Source organism: Maylandia zebra, linkage group LG1 (genome assembly GCF_041146795.1).
Source record: "Maylandia zebra isolate NMK-2024a linkage group LG1, Mzebra_GT3a, whole genome shotgun sequence".
NCBI classification, from domain to species: domain Eukaryota; kingdom Metazoa; phylum Chordata; class Actinopteri; order Cichliformes; family Cichlidae; genus Maylandia; species Maylandia zebra.
The window spans coordinates 15,030,632-15,047,972 of record NC_135167.1 but is presented as its reverse complement, the minus strand read 5'-3'; the positions used below and the strand labels follow the sequence as shown (position 1 = coordinate 15,047,972).

General features: G+C 40.6%; 1 protein-coding gene across 1 annotated transcript in view; it reads right to left on the bottom strand.

Annotated features, from left to right (window-relative positions):
* Positions 1 to 6,242: 6,242 nt before the first annotated feature.
* Positions 6,243 to 17,341, bottom strand: part of itsn2b (intersectin 2b) — a 37,975-nt gene continuing 26,876 nt past the window's right edge. Inside the window, exons 26-40 of the mRNA XM_012920336.2 lie at positions 16,933 to 17,029; positions 16,599 to 16,793; positions 13,142 to 13,263; positions 12,869 to 12,975; positions 12,552 to 12,735; positions 12,310 to 12,408; positions 11,746 to 11,829; positions 11,545 to 11,628; positions 11,399 to 11,461; positions 10,984 to 11,133; positions 10,774 to 10,892; positions 10,604 to 10,686; positions 10,429 to 10,512; positions 10,017 to 10,190; positions 6,243 to 8,724 (exon numbers count right to left, since the gene is read on the bottom strand). Coding sequence (XP_012775790.1) covers positions 8,576 to 8,724; positions 10,017 to 10,190; positions 10,429 to 10,512; positions 10,604 to 10,686; positions 10,774 to 10,892; positions 10,984 to 11,133; positions 11,399 to 11,461; positions 11,545 to 11,628; positions 11,746 to 11,829; positions 12,310 to 12,408; positions 12,552 to 12,735; positions 12,869 to 12,975; positions 13,142 to 13,263; positions 16,599 to 16,793; positions 16,933 to 17,029 — 1,794 coding nt within the window. The 3' untranslated portion in view covers positions 6,243 to 8,575. The remainder of the gene's footprint in view (positions 8,725 to 10,016; positions 10,191 to 10,428; positions 10,513 to 10,603; positions 10,687 to 10,773; positions 10,893 to 10,983; positions 11,134 to 11,398; positions 11,462 to 11,544; positions 11,629 to 11,745; positions 11,830 to 12,309; positions 12,409 to 12,551; positions 12,736 to 12,868; positions 12,976 to 13,141; positions 13,264 to 16,598; positions 16,794 to 16,932; positions 17,030 to 17,341) is intronic.

Here is a 17,341-nt window from a genome sequence, read left to right as displayed (position 1 = left end):
ATTTTAGCACCAAATCAACACTTTTATAAAAGATCAAAAACAACTTTATATCAGATTAACACTGATGAAAATTTCATTAGCTACCCCATCAGCTTGGCAGGTTATTTTTGTGCTGATGTTACGCAAGGGGAAAAGTTTGAAAAACCCTCGAGGGCTGTGGTTGGGGAGGGTGACTGAGTTAAACAAGGTACTAAGCACTCAACAGGTATGTAGGGAAATAAAAACATGCAGTGGTATCGTTGGTAAACCTTTGCTCTTAGTTAAAGTTACTGTTACTGCTATTAGTCATGTTAACTCTGGACAAAGATGCTGGCTTTTCACTTCTTCAGAAAGGTGCCAGACTTCCTAACGTGCAGCAAAACAATTCTGAGTGTAAACAATAAAACTCAAACTTGTTCAGGCAGCCAGCTGTAGTGCGCTGCTGCACACTCATATGACACTCATCTCACTGCAACACTAGTCTTACACACCCATTAAATCACTGAGGTATATTTAAGCTGTCAGTATTTTGCTCATTCTTTTGCTGCGTGTCTGTGCAGACATGGTTTAAGCCTTTCACCCAGACAGGCTCTCCAAGATGTGTACTTTAACCTGAACCATGACCTCCTCATCCTAAACCTCATGCTACATAGTTTTATTGCCTAAAATCGACCAGAGAAACCTGAAAAGGTCCAGAAGTCAAACTTCTACCACTGCCTGCAAAAGGTCAGAAGGTCATGACTATATCATTGATAAATAACAGGCAGTTGATGCTTACAGATAATGACATCATCACTAAAAGCCAATCCAGTGGTCTTGTGAACCCCCACCTAATGCTGACCATATACCGTATATAAAAGATATGTGAGTGGAGCTACACCTTGGTTCTTTTTAAAAGCCAGCAGGGGGCGAATTGAAAGTCTACTCTTTGTAAATTATGGTCTCAGCTGGAGACCAAAAGCAGGATGTGACAGGTCAGATATGCAGACATGAAAAAGAGCCCAGAAGTTTTAGAGTATTTCTCACAACTAGTTTAATTAATACACATGTGTCTGTGGGAAAACAGGTGCTTCCACAGGGAAGTCTTAAAGTACTGTCATGTTGTTGTTTGGATCCTTGTTTTCTGTTTTATTTCTGTTCTTCTTTTAATATTATTTAGAAGTATTCTCCCCAGTGTTTCTGTCATCCATCCCCTCGCACTATTAAATACATGTTTTCTTTTGTTTATGAGGTGTTGATAACAACCAATTAACAGTTTGCTTTTCATTCAAATTATCTGCATGTGCTGCATTTAGGAATTCTGTGTTTTTCGGTTTTCGTTAGGTGAACCACACCCTTGTGACATTTGGTTTCAAAAAACTAAAGCGGATACCACAAAAAAGTTTAAGTCTTCACAAACAGGACTTTGCAAAACACTGGGTGATCCTTTTTATACTTTTATATGCAGTCTGTGATGCTGTTAATAAGCTAATATTTCATGGTGGAAATATCAGAATTGCTCCTGTTGTATTTTGATCCCTGGGCCTGAATATTGGTCAAAATAAGATAAAAACGGAAGAAATGTTAATGCATCAGCAAAACCTGTTACAAATCTGAAGATCAACCCAGTGCTGCAATATACAATCCAACAGTCCAAAATGCTGTTGATCCCCTGGAATCCACAAAAGTTTGACGTGAAAAAGTTTCATGGCATTTCGGTCTGAAGCGAAGATATGGAACGCCTGGTAGCACCTACATGGCTACAAGTAACTGACAACTAAAATTCATTTTATTTGGTCTGTTTGTCTCTTCATGTTTGTTTTACATCATCAGGAGCTGCATGAATAAATGATGTGCATGCACAGAATGCATGCCTACAGCTTTTCTCCATACATAAGCTGGTTTTCATAAAGAAAGAGTGTGCACTGAGGGTGAGTGTGTCTACCTCAGGCCTACTACTGACCATGCATAACCTTTTTTTTTAGATACAACACAACATCCTGTTTCATAGAGCTTGAGCTTATATTTGTAGTCTATTGCATGTATGTTTTGCATTCATGCGCACACTCACCTGTATTATTAGGTGTGATTTACCATTTACGAACTTATTTCTCAGTGATACAAACAGATGTTACAGTGGATTATGCTTTTTTTGTCTTTTAGTCCAAGTGCTGACTGTTACAGGCCTTAGCTCTGCACTTACACATGTGATAGGCTCAGTTTCACTTCTGTGGTTTCACATCTAAAACAAAAAAAAATCGAATTTCTATTTCTCCACTTCTGTCAGGAATATCTGTTTCAGATTTGACACAACCGTGTTGTCGAAAATTTGCTGGATCTTTCCGTTGCTCTTTGTAAAACTGCGATCACGTTTTCCGTTCTACGCCCACACGTGCACAAGTTATTAAATCAGCATCTTCACATTTCTGTAATTCTTTAATGGCTTGTTTAACACTTAATATCACACAAAAGCCTTGTGTTACTGGTTGTGTTCAGGTCTGCACAATCTGAAATCTCAGCACATTTACATGCAAACTCCCCTCTCTTGCACAATTACTGGAGAGAAATAAATAAAATGAATCCACGCATCTTTTTTTCCTTGCCACATGTGAAGGTTATTTATAGCGCTGATATAGCAGAATTAAGGTTAATAGATATTAAATAAACCAAGCATCGCCTTATGTTTGCGATTTTAATGTCTAAACATTGTTCTTTTTGCAGAATACACAACACACAGACCACTTTAAATCCATAATGCATGTATTTCTGCACTTCCTGCTCAGGGTGCTGAAATATTAACTCTCTTTAAGCCGTGGAGTGTTTTCTGTCAGGAATTATTGTCAACCCTCTTTGAAATAGCGAGGGACGGGAGCTGTGAGTTTCAGGTGCTGAGGGGGGACGTTGGGTCTGCGCCACGCTGGGGTTTTTGCTCCACTGGTGCTTCACTTCATTATTTAAGAAGCTTCAGGGGTGAAATTTCAGGTCAGTGTAGGCAATCTCATCTCAGCACATCAGCAAAATGAAACACCATCAACTTCATCATAGATGGGAGTAATTCATATTTACTGATCAATATAAACACAAGTCGGCCAAGCTAAAGATGTCCCAAGATTCGCGTGTGCTGGCTTTGGTTAACCTGGACATATTCAGCGGTCTTTTGGCTCTTAACCTTAAACCCCAAATGGGCCACAAATCTGTACTTTCAGCTTTACAAATGACTAAACAATTTCATAAAACAGCTGGGTACCTTAGCTTTAGTGGGAACTATTTTCAGATGTGCACTAACACACATTTGAGCAGTTTGTAAGTTATTGGAACAGATTAACATCTCACCGAGTGCTGCACTGATGTGTTTAAAGGCATTTGTGGAAACAGTTTCATCGTTTCCCACTACAGAAAAAATAACCTGCCGTGAAGTAAAGTTTGCTTATCGTTTTTTATGCGTTTCTGTGGGTGTGCCACTGATTTTGGGCCCACTGTGATGGAAAAATGACAACTTTTGCGAGGCTTGTTGTTCCAATTTTGGTAATGATTGAAAAAAAAAAAATAACAATCACAACCTTAATTCAGTTCAACATCAGTTCATCGACAGCGTTTAGGTGAGTCCTCAATTTATTTATTTATTTTATTTTTAGCTAGGCGTCATGTTCTGATGAACATGATCAGAAATCAACACAATAGCAAAAAGCTGATTTGTGCTCGTTTTGGTGGAGAGTTTCAGTGTTTTAATGTCTAGGAAAAGACCTGTATGACGTGGACGTGGTCTTTCTCTTTCACCCTCTTGTCTGTCTGCTGCTTCAGGGCACCTTTACTCAGTGTAGGTTTTTGGTCAGGACACAAATCCCTCATTATTTCTGTGTTTTCTTTGTGAGGGTATTTGTGTGTATGTGTGTGTTACATAAGACAACTGTTCATGTGGTGATAATCAAATCATTCCCATGACTAACTCAAGTGGAACTGAGGGCCTCTCAGACTCATCCTGTATGCAGATGTCACTCTCTCCCTCCACGCTCTCTTTCTGTCTCCATGTGTGTTTATTCTCCTCTGTCTCTGTTTTTCTCCTCCCACCTCTAAACTGTTCTTTTCTTCTGCTTTGCTGCACTTTTCTTTTTCACTTTGTCTCATGCACACTCTCTCCCTCTGGCTCTTCATTTGCCATTTCTATTTCTGTCTGCCTCTGAACCTTTACTATACCTTTTTCTATAAGGAAAAAATCCTTTAAGAGTATCTTGAAGTCAAACCAGCCTCATGACTGACCTTTTTCTCATAGCTGACATACACTCACTACTCACTTGTGCCCCATTTTTCCTTTTAAATTGCCTTCCTTCTTCATGCAGTAGTTTCAGCACGGTTCTGAAAACATTCCTCTGAGATTTTGGTCCATATTGACATGGCTGCATCTCACAGTTGTTGCACATTTGTCAGCTGCACACCCATAATGACAAACTCCTGTTCCACCATGTCCCTGTGGTCATAGAGATGGAAATGGGAAGCATAAAAAGCAGCCTGAACGTTTAATACAAGGCAGGAGCCATGCTTGTGTGTTTTTTCGCCAAATTCTGACCTGACCATGCAAATGTCACAGCAGAAATTGAGACTCCTCAGATCAGGAAGCGGCCTCCTAATTTTCCATTGTTCAGTTTTGGTGTTCCTGCATGAACTTACAGGTGTGGTTGTCTGCTGCTGTAGCCGATCTGCTTCAAGGTTTAAAGTGTTGTGTGTTCAGAGGTGCGATATTTGAGTTACTGTTGCCTTTCTATCAGCTTCATGCAGGCTGTGACCTCTGGCACCAAAACAAAATGCTGCTCACTGGATATTTTCTTGTTTCTAGAGATGGTTTTGTGGAAAAATTCCAGTAGATCATCTGAAGTACTCAGAACAGCCTGTTTGGCACCAACAAACATCCAATATTCAAATTCACTTATCTTGCTGCCATGTGATTTATATGTTAACAAGCAGCTGATGAGGTGTAACTAATGAGGTGACCTGTGAGTGCATATATTTAGAAATTTAAGTAAACATTAAAAAAAAAAATTTGTTTATTGTAAACGTCTTCTTTTGGCCAACCTGCAGTACCTACACAGGCTGTGGCAGGACTTTTTTCTCTGGCATGTTTCTTGTCTTCAAATCCATACAAAGTTGTTTTGAATGATTGTATACATTATTATGGGGAGCACCGAATGGTTTGATTAGTGTGACTCATCGATGACCTTCAGAAGAATGCCAGCGGGAGATTTTGGACTGATCGACAGCATTCATTCCCATCACAATGAAAACACAGAATAAGACTTGTGGAATCAATACCAAGGCCCACTGCAACTGTTCTGGCACCATGTTGTAGCCCAAAGCCTCCTTTAAGAGACTTAAGGGAAGAAAAAAAAAAAACAACATAACATGTTTTTTCAGTGAATCTGTTTGGACAGAAACTATTTTATCCACTATTGTTTTCACTCTTAGTCTGTGCCATCATGGCAAGAATGAGGACCTGGAGATACCCACGACAGCAAGTACCAGCCACACTCTCCAGTTGGGAGAAGTACACAGGGCAGTCAATGTACGTGTCCATTGAGTTCTGGGTCTCCTCTGGGATTTCCACCGTTAGGTGTTCCAAGGTTTTTAAGATGTGGAACGCCACTGTCACAAAATGCAAACATTTGACTGATTTTTCAAGTGAATCGTATTTGTATTTAAAAATAAATAAATAAAAATCTTCAGGCAATGCTATGACACTTAAATAAGTATAAATTACATTTAATCCCTTTAGTTATATCATCACATATCCCGCTGCATTAAATGCATTAGTAGGTAGAGTTCAGCTGACTTTCTCGACCCAGTCACGCAGCCGTGTGTGTTGCTGTCATCTCTTCACAGACCCACTCAGCGTGGTTACATAATGGCTGCTGCTCCTGTGGCCCCAGAGCCAGTGGAGGGTGAAGAAGGACTTAATGAGAGCTATTGGTGCGCACTGACAACTCTGCACTGAACTCTACGGACTCTGTGGCCGGACACTACGAGAAACCAGGCAAACCAAGAGTTAACTACCCCCCAAAAATATATATTTCACTTGTTCAAACATGAGAATTTATCTTCAAATCACGTCCGGCTTTATGAAAACTGTAAAATCTGTTGTAGTTTAGTAAAAAATGCTGCACATAACACTGTAGTTGGAAAAAGCACAACAGCAGGATGGTGTGCTCAACTGCATAGTCTGCAGGAGGATGTTCACTCACAGTTTAGTTATTTTAATTGGTCCTTTTTGTTTGACCGGACAATTAAATTGACAGTTTGATCACTTTTAATATCTTTAATTTGCTTTAAGAAACCCTGATACAGCGAGTGCCATATAAAGGCCAAGGTGAGTACAAACAGCAGGTTACAGAATCCGGTCAGCTGTGAACAGGCAAGTCAGGGTTAGAGAGGTCATAAACTCAGCAGTCAGTGCAGGAGGCTGAAAATGAAAGAGGAAAACAAGCTTTCACAGCCCTACGCAGACGAGGAAGTCTCACACCTTCCACAAATTAAAAAAGAAAAAGAAAAAAAAGAACAGGAGTTAACAACAAGACTTAAAAACAACCTCGTTGATTAAAAAATAAGGGCAACTCAGTGGAGTACAAGAGCACAAAATATCAGACCTAAGAAAACAATGAACAACTTCGTCTCCTTACAGTAAAACTCAATCAAGGGGGAAAAAATGTATATGAATCCATTTCCACACATGCACTTCAGCGCTGGACGTCTAGACATCACCCAGCAGAGGTGAATGAACAACACAAATATCTGATGCAGTCGGATCAGACGTTAGCTCGTCTTTACTTTTCTTGTGTGCTCCCAAGTAAAAAGTCTATGTGACGCTGGACTGAAGTTTGCACCTCTGACCCAAAAGGAACATTTCCACATTTCCAGTAGTGCGAATGCATCTGAAGCAGACCATTTCCTGCTGTGTGCTACATGTGAGAAAGGAAGTCTGTGGAAAATATTCTGACTGGACTCAGAAGTTCATGTGTGGAAAGTCTTAAGATACTGAGCCGGCTTTCTCACAAAACAAACTCAGCGATTACCGACCGATTCTCCACGATGAAACAGAAAGGCGCTCTAAACTTTGGATAGTCACACGCATAAATTAAGAAATAAATACAACACATTTCGTTTAAATGCAGAGTTAGAAAATAATCTGAGCACACCGAGTAAGAGTAAAAACAACAACAACACAAATACGCAGCTTTTACACCCTTTATCTTTGTAGCGTCTTCATGGCTGACGTTCGTACGCGCCAACTTTAACTTTTTGAGGTCACAATATTACTGTAAGCAGGCAGGGACGAGAGGGGTGAGCCTTAAAATGTGTCGGCAGTTTGAAAAAGCATAAAAAAATACAAGTGGGAAAATACTGTTTGTTATTGCTCTCGATCTGAGTTACTTCAAAAAGTTAACGCCATCAAAACTGTTTGCATAAAAACACAAAACTCTCACCTTAATCATCTTAAACTCACTTGAAATTACTCGGCCGTAGCTGATTTCACACGTTAAAGAAAAAGCAAAAATAGTCTACAGTCAAGCCCAGCATCATCCCAATGAAGAGTAAATTATTTTAATCATATATTTAAAAAAAAGGTCAAAAATGACTTTTATTAAGGCAAGAAGTTGTATCCTCCCAAAGTTGCAGGATCTGTTCGCTTCTCTATCGTTATACTTCTATTCTCCAAAGATATGTACTCACGAATCCCAACATACACACAAAACAACAAAACGAGTGTTCAGTGTTGCTACAGTGACACAGACTCAACCCAGAACAACGTATCCTGAGATCTACAGTAGTAAACTGACTTCAGACCAGCTCTACAGACTTATTCTCCAAGCTGTCACTGTCCATCATTTGCCATCTACTGTCTCTGATGTCACTGTGAGAAGTGAGCCCAGACAGTTTATGATTGGCGACAGCCACAAAGCAGGCCAGCAAAGTCTCTAAAAAGCAGTCAGTCATGATCTCCTCAGAAAAAAAGAAGAAGAAAATAATATAAAGAGTCAACTTGTATCTCTTGACAGTTAAGATAAAACACTAGTTAGTTCAGTGTCTCGTTTAATGGCCTCGGCTGAGCAGACTTGGCAAAGTGAATACTTAATAAAAACCGACTGAGATACAGAGCTCTGAGAGTCTAAAGGAGAGCACATGTAGTTTTATTGCTTTGAATTATCTGCTTCTCAGCAGCTTTTGTCTGGTCCTAACTCCATCTGAAGGTTGTAAATTTTACATAGGACTCGCATTCAACTGTGGGACACACCAAGTCTCCATACTGAGCAGGTGAACAAGTTTCCCTTTCCATCTAAAGTCATCCCGAGGAACAAAAGATGAGCTCCAATTCCTATTTCGTGGCTTGAATTGTTGAAAGGCCATCTCTACTGCAGGACTTGGATGACATCAGAAGAGGTATTATTACTGCTGGTTAATATTAAATTAATTAAGGCTTGATGAATGAGACCGTCTCTCCTTACAGCTTAGAGGAGAAACCGTCTTAGTTTGTTAATGTGAAAACAAGCAGCCTTTTAAAATTTGGTTAACTGTTCTTATTTGAAAGTCTCTACAGAGGATGTAGTTTCTTGTTTCAGTTCTTCCTTTGCGGCTACTTGTGTCCATAGAGCTGTAGGTCGAGCTGGACCCACACTTCCCCTGTTGGGACCTCGTGCAGCAGAAGCCGACGCGTCGCTGGTCCCTTGTTCTCGAACTCTTTCTTTATGGTCGCCACTGGAACCTCGGTCCGGCCCAGGAACTCTGACACGAGAAAACAGAACAGCACATGAGTTCGGAGGAAGTTATATTTATTTATTTTTCTGTTTTTTAAGAAGAAAACCATGTTTAACTTTTTATACTTTTTGTAATTATCCTGTGTACAGTTTAACTAAAATATTCACCAACAACAGCCAACGTTTAACCAGTGGGGGTGTTGAGACAGTTTCAGTGACACATGGGATGCTCTTTTAATATTTCTTTTAAACCCCACAGCAGTGTGTTCAACTAATTTCACACAGTCCCCCCGATTGATCCATGTGCTGGTGTGGACCTCTGACCTCGTGTTTGACACTCCCACCCTACACCCATGTCTTAAGAGGATTTGTCATTCTGCCACTGAATAAAATAACCATTTATCTATTTTCTACAGCTTATTCGTGTCATGGGGGCAGGAGGCACACCTTGCCCCCCCTGTCTCTAGCTACCTCCTCAAGCTTATGTGAGGCATTCCCAAGCCAGAGCAGAGAAATAATCTGTCAGCTGTGTCCTTGGTTTGTCCTGGGGCTACGTCCTGGTAGTTCACTGTGGCGGGGTGTGGTTTGTGGCTTAGCTGCAGGGAGGGGTGGAGCAGTGGGCTCAGAGAGTGTCAGGGGAGGCTGGGAACAGCCAGTAATCATCATCTAATCATGCCTCCTCTATTTCAGGAGGATGCCGTGACCCGGAGAAGAGGGCAGTCCAGACAGGAAGCTAATGCTAACAAGCGTGCCGACCCAGCTCAGAGGGGAGAGTTGCTGGAAAGTGACTCAGTTGTAGATGAATTTATAGAGAAAATTGCCGTAAATAAATACTTAGCTTGCTCCATGACATGTGTTGGGTTCTCCATTTCATAGTTTGTGTTCGGGAGGCAACTTAATCAGACGACTTAACCAGCTCCAGCTATCCACAACCTTAAACTTTCAGTCGTGACTCAGAGATAGTGACCGTAGGTGAAGGTGGGAATGTAGACTGAAGTGTAAAACAGCAGCATTACTTTCACGGCCAGTTCTCTCTTCACCACAACAGACCGGTACAGCATCCACACTAATCTCCCACTCCACCCTCTCCTCACTCAAAGACAAGACCCCCCAAGATACTTTTCTGCACTTGGAGCAGCAGCTCATTCCCAACCTGGAGTGGGAACTCCACTGTTTTCTTACAAACAAGTGTTAATAATAATTTAATTTGTATACATTTACACCATAATCTAACTATTTTATGGGCTTTTAAGGAAAGAGTTCTGAACAAACTTTAGCAATATTAATAAAATGAAATAATGTAATTAGCCGGTAGCTAACCGTCTGGTGAAAACTGGTCTTTTTCGTTGATGGCAATGCAGAGGACGTCCTGGTAGATGTCTTTGATGTGAAACTGACAGTTGAAGTTCCATTTGGGGTTCAGGGTGTCGTTGATTACTCTGGATGTGAAGATCTGAGCTCCCATGGTCACTTCACAGTAAGGGTTACTTTTACCTGCAGGAGGGAAAGACAGCAGACAGGCATGAGGAGGATGTAAGAGCAGGTAAAGAGAAAGCAAGTTGAGGATTGATTCAGATAATCAAAAAAAAAAAAAAAAAAAAAAAAAAAAGGAAAAAGGAGAGTCAAGGAAAAAAAGGAAGAAGTAAAAATAAAAGTGTAAAAGTATAAAACAAAGAAACAAAAAGAAAAGAAAAAAAAGCTGATGATTTGTTTTTAGTGCATTCATGCTCACCGTTGGGTTTTGCTGCCTTGAGTTCAGTGGCTTCTAGGATGGTGACGAGCAGTCTGCCGATTCCACTGCCTTTCATAGAGCGTGCTGTAAACACGTGCACAGAAAGCTTAAATGATTGTTTGAGATTATCGCGTTTAGGTGACACGAATGTGGCTCTTGGAGTGTAGACACAAACCTTGATAAACCTTGTCCCTTTTTTTCTTTTCAGTCTCAATAAATTCCTCAGACGCCACCTTAATCTTCTGAACCCACGCCGTCCTGAAAAAACACAAACACGCAGGAATTCGTACAAGCCACTGATTCACTGGCACATTTCTCTGTGCGTACGCCGACGTGTGCACATACCGTTCATTAATGTTGTCTGTTCTGAGCATGTAGACTTTGTCAATGTGTGAGATGTGGAAGATGGGCTCATCGCTGGAAGGATCTGGAAGCTTGACCAGAGCTTCGTTCAGGAGGACGGGCTACAGGAAACACAAGATGAAACACGGTCGGGCACAAACACAAAGTCTAACGTTGCCTCAAAGGAGATTTCCACTCGTGTGCATCTCTTACTGGTTTGTAGATCTTTAGCTGTACGTTATTCTTGTTGCTGAACAGTTTATCAGGTCCAGATGAGGTGAACTGTTTAGCCGCGTACGTTAAAAGCAGGAAGTCGTTGAAGAGGAAAGCCCAGAGTTCCTTGCTGCTCTTTGCCTTGTACAACTGTGACGATAGAGTGATACACCCGCACATGTATGATTAAACACTTAAAAAACTAACAACATTAACTGATTTACTTTCGCAAATCTTCAGCAAAACACGACTTTAAATTATTTAAAGCTTACTGGTGTCTGAAGATTTTACTTTGTGGTATGAGGCTTGTAACCAGTAACACTACTTCCTGGGATTTGAACCATTAAGTTTCAAATTTCATCATCCGTTATGCCCCATCCTGCCAGCCAATATGAGAACCTGCAGTGAAACTCACCTTGCCGCTGTGGAGCAGTTTTCTGGGGCCCAAACAGTTGGTAAGGGAATTAAAGACCAAATGCTGTAAAAAGCGAGAAAGTTTAAAACAACGTTTCAATGTTTTCACACAAAGATCCATGAAGGAAAAACCGTAAATCTCAATACCTCGACAGGACCGTCACAATTAACGTGGCTCTGAATCCACTCCAGTCTGTCGGAGTTCTCCTTCTCTCTTACACCCTCGTTCACCTGCACAAGGTAATCGCCCAGAAACACCACATCAGATTCTTTCAACCACAACACGGAGACTTTCTAATTAAGCGACTCACTGGGTTCATTAATAAAGGAAATGATGATCATAAAAACCTGTTTACAGAGCTCCTCCGCCCTCTCCAGCGCCTCTTTCAAAGGACCTCGGTCAGCATGACCCTCTGCAGTGCACTCCAGGATCTGCACAAGTAAATACACTAATAAGCTAATCGTGCTCACATTTGACGTTAATTTTATTAACAACTATTTTCCATCACTGAAGAGTGTCTTTCATTGGATACTCTGTCGATGAACATGCACTGCAAAGATATTGGAGCGTAATTTTGACTACTTCTGGCAGTGGAAGCTGATACCTGGTGCAGAATGAGAGCTTACCGTGATAACTTCTGATCACGTCCCTGAATGTAAAGCTCTGGCTGAAAATACTCTCCAGGGAGAACATTCATACTTAAAGTAAAAGTATCGTAGAACTGGAAAAAAGCGCTTGCATAGTCCGTCACTCTCCACACCCTTATAAATTCTGTTTTTGTATATTAATGTGAGTCTAAATATTTAAAACAGCTAACAATAAAATAATAGATACAATTATGACAGAATTTATAAAACAACCAGAAAGTCAAATGCAGCCAGTTAAGGCCACACTTGAAAACGATGGCCTACGTTTTTGATGTGCAGTGGGTAGCGAGTGATCCTCTGCATTGGTTTCAGCAGGAAGCTGGACAGCGGCATTCCTTTACACCTGTAGTCTGTGGCGATTTTCTAAGAGAAAAAAGACAACATTAAAAGATTAACAGATACATTCTTGTCTTTCAACAAAACCGGAACCCCTAAAATTCCCAAACTCTAAATGGAAAACATGAAGCTCTCATTGGAAGCGGACAGGATGTGGGAATCCCTCCTACCCTCATGAAGTCCTTAAAGTCTGAATCATTGTCAGTGCGAGTCTGCAGCAGTGTGGCGCCGTTGAACTGGGATGAGCAGAAACGGATGTAGGGCTGCATGTGGGACAGCTCGGCAGCCAGGATATCTCCAATCATCCCCACTGGATTGTTCTCTCCACCCGTCTTCTTACGAACGCGGAGCGCCCTGCACACATACACAAGACAAACCCCCAACATGCTTTTTTACACTGAAAAAAAATCTGCACAAACACTCTTCACAGCATTTCCTCACGCTATCAGAAACACTGTCGCCTCTTCTCTGCCCACAAGGTATTTACTTGACAAATTTTGAGTTGCAGGCCAGCAGTTCCTTCCAGTTGACAAAAATCATGCTCATCTCTGACTCATTCAGCCGGCCCGACGCAGACATGGGCTTGCAGAAAACCTACACAAGCAGAGGAAAAAGCCACAAATATTACAAAACACACCAAGTCCCAACTCACACACACAACACCGTAAGAACTGCAGCGTGTAACTTTTCTTGGTGTGATTTTTGAGAACGCTACTTTTTGCTTTTACATGTATTATTCAGCAGATTTGTGTGAAATTACCTCCAGCACTATCTGCAAATCTTCCACATATTTTTCCTCAGTTTCTATCAGCTCATGGATGTAACCTTGCCTCTTCTTCTCTTGAGGGCTCAGTGAATCCAGGCTGTTCAAGTCCGCACACCCTGCAAAACAGGAGCAACACCCAGAGGAGAGGTTTGCATGAAAAAGAAAACCAACCAACCAGTCCATCCACTTCAACAAAACCCACAAATGACTGCTTGTACCGATAGCCCAGGTTTGCGTTTACTGCCTCCTGCTGGAAGTGTCTGCACAGGAAAACAAAAATGATTCCTCCTCTGTACCCTCTCATACATTACTTTCAGAAAGGTTTAAAAAAAAGCAGGTGGCAGACGACAACCGTCTAACACACACTTACCTGATACAGGGCGCCCATTCATCCACTGTGAGGATCCCATGCAAACTGACTGCTCATCCCCTATAAACTCCTTTCTTTCCTCTCCCTCTCTTGTTTCACTCTCATCTGCTGTGTCATCCCAAAGGTTTAGAAAGTGAAATCTGTTCTGTGAATCCATTGCTACGACTGATTGTAGCTGTCTGGCTGTTCGCTCAGTGTGATTGTACTCTGTCTCTCCTGTCAAGTTTGGCTCTTTCTGTGCCGTTATCTTCTTGCTGGGATAAATCCGTTTGTACCAAAACAGGAAAGGGAGTCCTTTTTTTTTTCTTTCCCAACCTTGAATTGGGGGGGGGGAGAAGGTGGATAAACCTGACCTTCTCCTATTTTTCTGCACCTTCATCCATTAATAAGTCTATAAAACTGTGGATATTCACATGTTTTTAGATAAGGTAGCCCAGTACAGGTTGGCCAAAGTCACATAGATAACATTAAACAAAAGCAGAGAAACAAATCCCAACTATTCAAGAAGCAATTCTTTGGGACTAAATTACAAATCAGATCCATGCATGTAAACAGAGAAAGAAAAAAAAAAAAAAAAAAAAAAAAAAAAAAAAAAAAAAAAAAAAAAATCACAAAAACAAGGTGAGATGGTTTTCATCTATTCGGTCATCTTAATCGTGTGGATTTTATTGAACATGTAAACACTGAGCACAACTCACACAATCTTTATTTTATTTATTTTATTTCAGATTCAGAAAATATACCACACAGATCTTCCATCACCTTTGTAGCACAAATGTTTGGTATATCTTTAAAGTCAGTTGTGCAAACACTGTTAGTGTTGTTCTCTATGGCAGCCTTTCACCTGAAATCCCAACAAATAAACTGTGATAAAACAAATACAGGCTCTCCCCACTCCCAAAAACGTAAAAAACCCTTTAACAATGATTAGCTCTTCTTGCATTACAGGTCATCAAACTCTTTTGTACCATTTCTAATTTCTCCCTGGAGTCAGTGCACCAAGAGAGCATCCACAGGATATAAAGTCTTTCACCCATTGATCTGAATTTATCCCCAATCCCAACATTAACCAGTACCTCTTTATTTATTTTAATATGTAACCTGTGGTTAACACTATCAGCAGACATGCATTCACTCCCTTCCACAATAAAATCACCCTGAGCAGCAGCAGAAAAGCAGCATTCATTAATATAAAGTGCAGCACTCATCTTTAAATATCACCTCTAAAAACAAGGCTTACTGTAACACCCTTTTTACACATGCACCGCAGTCCTGAACCTTTCTAGACCTTAACTATGTGAAAATGCAAAATCCAAATGCAGCTGGATTGAACATAAACTGGTCTTTAACCAGATGGTTGTACCATCAACTGAAACAAAACACCTGTAACACCTTAAATGCAAATGAATCATCAGGTTGTTATGACACTGAAACTTTGAATCAATAAAGTGGAAAAAGTATTGACAAAAAACATCTAAAGATGAAGTTGTGGCCATTGAAAGGATTAAACTGACACTAGTTAACTCTGAGAAAACAAAAGAAAACATGAAATTATTGCTTTTAGATATATGGACTTATTAGTTTCACACTTTGGTTAAGTTTAGGATAAACAAACCGGTTTAGCATTGTAAAACCAAAAACAAACAAACAAAACCCATAAAAAACAAACAAACAAACAAAAAAACTTTTTCCCCAGTTACAAGACCGAGACATCACAAAAATGTGATTGGACACTTGATGTTTGTAGGAATAACACCAGCAGAGAGATAACAGACAGTGCAAACACATCTGAAGGAAACATTTTCTGTTGTGTGCTACAAGAAAGAAAGAAAACTTCAAGGGACAACATTTCAATCTGGAGTTCATGCGTGACAACAGGCCATGTCTTTAATGGTTTACTCACTCTAAAGCTGTTTTCCCACATGAACTTTGGGAAATTTAGCAAGAATTAAGTCAGAATATTTTCCTTTCTCACATATGGCACACTCCAGGAAATATTTTTCTTCAGATGAGTCCATATTTGGTGTGATTTAAGTGAGTGAACTGCCTGTAAAAAGCATGCAGGAGGTAGAAACATGACACCCACCATCAGCTTTGCAGTTTGCACCATCTAATGCACCTCGGTGAGGCAAGTCCTAGAAACGTTTGCTGCTGTAGTCTAAGTTTGATGCAGATATGCTCATACTGGATTCTTTGTTCCCTTTTTGAATCACTTTCATTAAGACAGCAGGTCAGACTTTATAACATTTCACTGGAAGGACAGCAGTCGGACCTTTTCAATCCTCCTCAAAATTATTCACATTTTTGAGGTTTATCATGATCTCAATCTTTAGTATGAAACAAGAGTTAAGGCAGCTGCAGTAACACTTTACCATCATGTCTGATTAAAGACACATCTCTGAGGAACAGTTAGGTTTGTGTGAGCAGAACTCCAGAAACTGGAGAGCCAATAATGGAAAAGAGAAACATATGACAGAGACAGGTTTGGGCTGAATGAGGGAGGAAATGTGTCTACCGAAGGAAGAAGAAGCCACAGAGAAACCCACTATCACTCAGCGTCAACTTTTACAATAAAAAAAAAAAAACAAAAAACCGAAGGAATCAAAAAGTCACAGAATCACCACAAAGAGTCATGAAAAACTAGCTTCACTCCCAAGTTAATTTACTCAAGCCCCCCTCATTTTTAATTTTTCACCTGCTGCTTGAGGTTGTCTTAAATATAGTGAACAAAATGAAATTTGCTTAATGGGAGAAGTTAGAAGATAAGTGTCGAATCACTTCAGCCCGTCAGAGCAGAGTGTGATAGTGGGTCTCTCTGAAGTCGGGAGGTGAAGAGGGAGAAGAGGTGGAGGAGGAAGAGTCTTTCTACCACCCTAAAAAGAGAAACAAACGAAGAACAAGAGAGAGGGAGAAATACAGATTGGGAGGGGGGGAAGACGGTCAGTGTGAAGAAAAGTGTGACAGACGAGCTGATAATAAACTATCAAGGGTCGCAGATAGGCAGGTACGGGTAAATGAACAAACACTTAAGAATAGTTAGTCATACAGGTTTGAAGCAACATGGAAGAGAGATTTACATACACTGCTGACTGGGGTCAACGTCCGCCGTGGTCATCTGAACATAATTGGTGGGGAACAATCCAGTAACCCCGTTGGATTCTCCTTTCCACCAGTCAGGGTTACTCTTGTCTAAAACGTTGATCAGTTGCCCTTTAGAGAAGCCCATCTCTTCCCCATTGGCGGCTGTGTAATCATATATGGCGATCACCTGGCAGACTGAATATGAAGAGGACAGTGAGGTTATTATTTTTGCCTAGTCCACGCTGGTATTTTATTAATGCTGTAAAATGCATGCTGCTTTGACTTTTGCCCTCCCCCAGTGACTTAAAGTGGTGTCTGTGTGTGTCTGCGTTACCTGGTTGAGGTGCTGGTGTGGACTTGCCACTGCTGGATTCCAGTACTTTAACATGAGTAGCAGGGAACCAGCCCTTCTGACGCTTTTTACCACGAGCCTGGAGTCAGAAAATACAAACAGTCACTGGCTTTCAGTGAGGTTTTAATCAGACTCACAATTTTTTTTTTCCAAAGTTCATGATTGCTTGAGTGTTATGCCAAAACAAAAGGAATGTTTATGTCCGAGCAAATAATCATTTCATTTTTCTCCCAAAGAAAAAAAACACCTCTGCTAGTCAGAGTCAATAAAACAGACCTCTCAGTCTGCTTTTCACTGCTGGTACCTTTTAGAAGCTTTTGGTTAAATTATCTGACAAATAATGTGATTTGCTGCACAGTTCATTTTACTAACACAACATCCAGCGACTAGT